At 38.6% G+C, this 5,009-nt stretch overlaps 1 protein-coding gene across 1 annotated transcript in view; it reads right to left on the minus strand.

Moving 5' to 3' along the window:
- ADGRV1 (adhesion G protein-coupled receptor V1) overlaps positions 1-5,009 on the minus strand; it is a 253,979-nt gene that overhangs the window by 146,441 nt on the left and 102,529 nt on the right. The window contains 5 exon segments of the mRNA XM_025204476.1: position 1; positions 3-91; positions 985-1,187; positions 1,794-1,974; positions 4,002-4,178. The exon segment at position 1 is cut by the window's left edge and continues 28 nt beyond it. Of these exon segments, the coding sequence (XP_025060261.1) occupies position 1; positions 3-91; positions 985-1,187; positions 1,794-1,974; positions 4,002-4,178 (651 nt within the window).

Raw genomic sequence — 5,009 nt, forward strand, 5'->3', positions numbered from 1 at the left:
TTTCCAGTTCAGGGACTGAGTTATCTGTGATGTTAACAGTAATATACTTGTATCTTTCTCCTGGCTGAAATTCTAAGGTACCTGCAATTCCCTGAAAAATAAAAGGTGTTTACACTTTTGTTCACATTTATCTGTTACACCAGTATGAACTCAAAGTACCAAAAAACAGAAGTGAGCTTTCTATTTTGCTAATGGAAATATTTAAATTGCCATTTGGTATTTGGGGGTCTTTTGTTCGGGAGGGAGGGTTATATCTTTCACTGTATCTCAAGTTGCTCAAAATTTTCTTGTACTTTCACAGTACAAGACAAACCTCCAAATTTACAAAACGGCACTTTCACTAAAGTGCTCATATTTCTGCGTCTAGTTTGACTTATGCAAGTAAAACCAGATATATGCACTTAGGTTTGCTGATATATGACTATATGTGTCTATGCACAAAAGTATGCACATGCTAAGTAAGTTCTCTTTACATATACAGGTTTAAAGGTCCAACCCAATCATTTGTCAGCAATTACTTCATTCCATGGCTTAAGCATAACTCACTCATGAGCCAGCAGGAGTGACATGAATCCCGGATGAAATTATATAATTCCAAATTTTTGGAATTGCAACAATAACCAATACCCACCCTGGCCAAATGGACATCTCATTGATCATAGAAAAATAAGACATGAAATGAGTAAGTTTCCCCAAATTTCTAACAACATCTAAATCTAGTAATATGAGATGCTCTATTAATTATTTCATGACACCTCACTATTCATTTCTGTCCCTGCATGAGCATGTTTTCCAGCTTGGCACTCTCATTCACCATGCTTGCCACATAATAAGTAGTCCTATGAAAGACTCACTTTAGAAAATTCCTGAATATTTAAAAAGCCAAAAGAAAAACTATTCTAGCTGCAAGGAATGAGATGGGATGCAGGTGTCACCAAGAAATAAAATGGTACCGTATCAGTCATTTAATTCTGCTACATATACCTGATAGTCTTCTGGACTGAATGCTGTCAGTGATACCGTTCTGTATTCCACCATAACTGTCCCAAGAAGGCCCTGTGCACGAACTACCGATAGTTTGACATGTCCAATTTCTTCTTTAACAGTAATATGGGGCACAGTTGATGCTGGCAAAATCATTTTATCACTGGACTTAGGAGGAGGCCCCAAAGAGAACTGTAACAACCCTAACGGATACAAAAAACAGTATTTAAACCTATCAGAAATAATCTATCATCCATTTTGAGTTGTTTAATTTAATATATTGTACATGGAATTTGAATATCAATGTAATCTTCAGGGAAATGCTGTGTACCATCACCTCAAATTGATATTAATACCCAATATGTCCTGCTGAATCTTGAAAAGCACTGGGTATCAATAGAAATAGAATACATTCAGATGTATTCTGAATGGTCCTCAGTCTGTCACAGGATTGGGCAAACAGTGAACTGACAAATACATATTCAGAAATGGGTGGTTTGGTCAGAAGTTCTTTTCAACAAGCCACCATTACATGAGCTACCTATGCTAGCTGAGGATTTGCCCACCACAAGAGAATCTCTAGTTGCCTATGGTTCCTTTGTCTGGTTCCATAGGGAAGAAATGGTTCAATATTTAAAGTATAAATAATTGTTTTCCATAAATAAATACCAAATAAATTAAGACTCTTAAGTGGTAACCTTGCCAAAGGGATGCTGCTTCTTCAGCTACAAGCCTGAACAGCTTTATTTGCTGAACCTGAAGTCAAGGAAACTCTCTGAAATAAAAAGGCAAATTTCCACCACTGTTACCATAAGGGTGGTCACTGGCTTTGATGGTGATATCCGTAGTTTCCTTTTCTGGATCTATGCTTGCTCCACTGGTTGGAGTAGAACCTAGTTTTCCATCTCCAGAAACTGCAGACACTAGTGTCACACGGAAATATTCATTGAGCTCAGGAATGTCATCATCAAGCACATACAAGTTTAAGACCTAGAGAGGGAAGAAGTCACAGACAAATTAAATTAGTGCTATGGTATGGGGGGTGAGGGCATGAGGGGAGAGGGACAGCAAACCTGCATCACAAATTTTTATAGGAACTTAGTCAAAATGCACTCAGTACTTAGTTATATTGTTCCATTTCCTATGCAGGTTTTTAAAAGATTCAGGTAGCATTTTACCTTTAGCCCAGGGGTAGGCAGCTCCCACCATGTATGCCAGTATGGCATGCAAAGACATTTTGCTTGGCATGTGCACCTCAGGGCAAATGGTGGGGAAGGGGCCAGGGCTGCACTGTCACAATGAGAATCAGGCCCCTCACAGCTCCACTGCCATCGGCCCCAGCACACCAACATCTTATAGGTCGAGGTTCTGGGTATTTTTGGCACACTGCCCAAAAACACTGCCAACCCCTGCTTTAGCCTAAAGTTTTATAGAAGAACTATCAACTATTAACAGAAATAATGCAGGGTACAATTTTCTGAAGTGTCCAAGCAACTTCATAGCCTAAAATTCAAAAGTAACTTTGACACTTGGGAGCCTAAGTCCCACTTATGCACCTTTGAAAACATTAGCTCTAGTTTACACTCAGAGCTTTTTCAGTCAAGCAGACTGGCTGTATAGGTTTTGATAACTAAAAAAACAAAATCATTAGCAGATGGATGTGCATGTCCATCATATTTCAGAATTATATGATCCCTGGTTTGTTGATGTCCTGAATCCAGATCATCTTCCATGAAGTATGTAGATCAGAATCGCCCATGCATATATGAGCAAAACCCATCATATTTAGTACATGTGAGATTTGGCAGCATAGATACCAGAAAGGCAAGGATTTTTTGGAGGGTGTTATCTTTTATAGGACCAACTGTATAGTTAGGATAAAATTAGACTGGCTTTTGTATGCAAAGCATTCTTCTTCAGATCTGAGGAGGAAAACAAGCACAACAATTTTTAAAAACAGTGGATAAAGATGTGTAGTTGGGGGTGGGGGAGAGGGGAAGCTTCTTTTCCGCCTTCATGCTCTGGTGAAAAGAAAAGCAAAAAATTCACAGAAGCTTCTTTCTGCTGTGTTCAAAAGAAAAGAAAACTAGCAGATGATTATTTTCTTCTGCTAATGGTCTGCTATTCCTGGGAATTTCAGAGCTCTACTCACTGTTCATACATACATACACACACACACACACACACATTTGAAGATCAGAGGGATCATCCCCTCATTCCCTGCCATGCATATGCATTTTCACAGACCGCCATTTGCATATTGGCTTAAGCTTCTAGTCCACCCAGGAGAGCACACACACACCAGCAGACTCTCCCTCTGCCTGAAGCAGTGTTTGTGTCCAAAAGCTTGTAAAGAATAATTTTCCAATTATTTAGTTGGTCAAATAAAAGATATCACATCTGCCCAAAGAACCTTGTCTGCCCCAGTTTCATGGGTGTTTGAAGCTGATAGTTCACCTCCAGTCCATCCATAGTTAACCTTCTTTTGTAGAGCTATATTCCATATATATATATAATGTATAGGTTTGAATGCATCTATACAGGAATAGGCATACATAAACACATCTTTCTAACTCAGTGATTCTCAACCAGGGCACCAGGGCACCCAAGGGTACAGCAAGCTCCTTCAAAGGGTGTTCCAAGGTGTGAGGAAATAAGCAGATAAATACGGGCTCAGTTTCTTCCCTGCCTGGCCACTGCCCCACCCTCAGTACCTGGCCCCTTTCCAAAGAGATAAGCACTGTAATTAATTTTTTTAATGGGGTGCCACTCGATTCACAAAAGTCATGTAGGGGTGCCTAAAGTATAATGAGGAGTGCCTCAAATATAAAAACATTCAGAACCACTGGTCTAATCCACAGGGTGTCAGAACAGAGGGAAAAAAAAAAAAGCTTGTAACAACCTGTCTGAAAGAAATACTTCAAGTATGAGAATCAGAAAAGGACACTGAGAAGGTACATTCCAGGAAGCTTGCAAAGAACAAGATGATTAACTTTAATAAAGAAGATAGGGTTTACCTCTGATCTCTGCCAAGGAAGGAATGTGATAGTGCCACTGGCATTTGCAAAATCAGCAACAGAGTAATTAATGCCAGTGGAATCGATCTGCGAGATAATGTAACTTATATATACATAGTCCAGGGCTCCCCTTGTACGTTCCACAACGCAGGATAAAGTAGAACCCTCCTCAGCTGCCTGTAAACAAATAAGAAAGCTAAAAATAATGCACAAGTCTCAAGGAAATGAATACAATAAAAGCAAAATAATTGCTCCCCCTCAAATTATCAGGTTTTCAGAGAGACATTCATAGAATCATAATAAATTATTGCTGTTTACTTTAAGATCTTTCAGGTGACTTAGAAAACTGTACTGTCTGGAAGATAAACTGGCCTTGATACTTTTGAGAACAACCCAAGTGCTGCTCTAATTTGCACTGGTTTCTAATATTACCCGAGGGAATATCAACTCAGCAAGTATCACTAGAGCATGGGAAGATCCGGTCACATGCCCCAAACCACTCTTGTAGTTGGGGGTGAATAGGTGAGCTGTCAATGACTTCCTTAGAATCAGATATAACAATGTAGGATTTGCCTACCCCCAAGGACAACTAAGTTTTTATTTCATATTCACTAATATATTTTACATTCCCTTCAGCAATTCAGTCACTAAAACAATTCTGGCTTTCTCCAGAATTAAAAACACTACATGAACTAAACAGACTGTATTTTCCTCCTTTACCTATCATGACCAAGAAAAAATATAAAGGGCAAATACTGTGTGCTATAATATATTCCTTATAGGAAAGTAAAACTAGTTGAATAATAGAATGAATAATAGAACATAATATTACTTAGAACCTTCATTTGTCAAAAGGTTTAAGATGTATAGCATCTATTATATGCAACGTTGTATGACAGTTTGAAGCATATACTGAAAATAACTTGGTTCACAACTAGACAGATATGTACACAATGCAGATAAGCCCATGCTAAAAGAATGCTGTGTATTTACAGCATCAGCATTTCC

The sequence above is a fragment of the Alligator sinensis genome, unplaced genomic scaffold (assembly GCF_000455745.1).
Source record: "Alligator sinensis unplaced genomic scaffold, ASM45574v1 scaffold218_1, whole genome shotgun sequence".
In the NCBI taxonomy this organism is placed as follows: domain Eukaryota; kingdom Metazoa; phylum Chordata; order Crocodylia; family Alligatoridae; genus Alligator; species Alligator sinensis.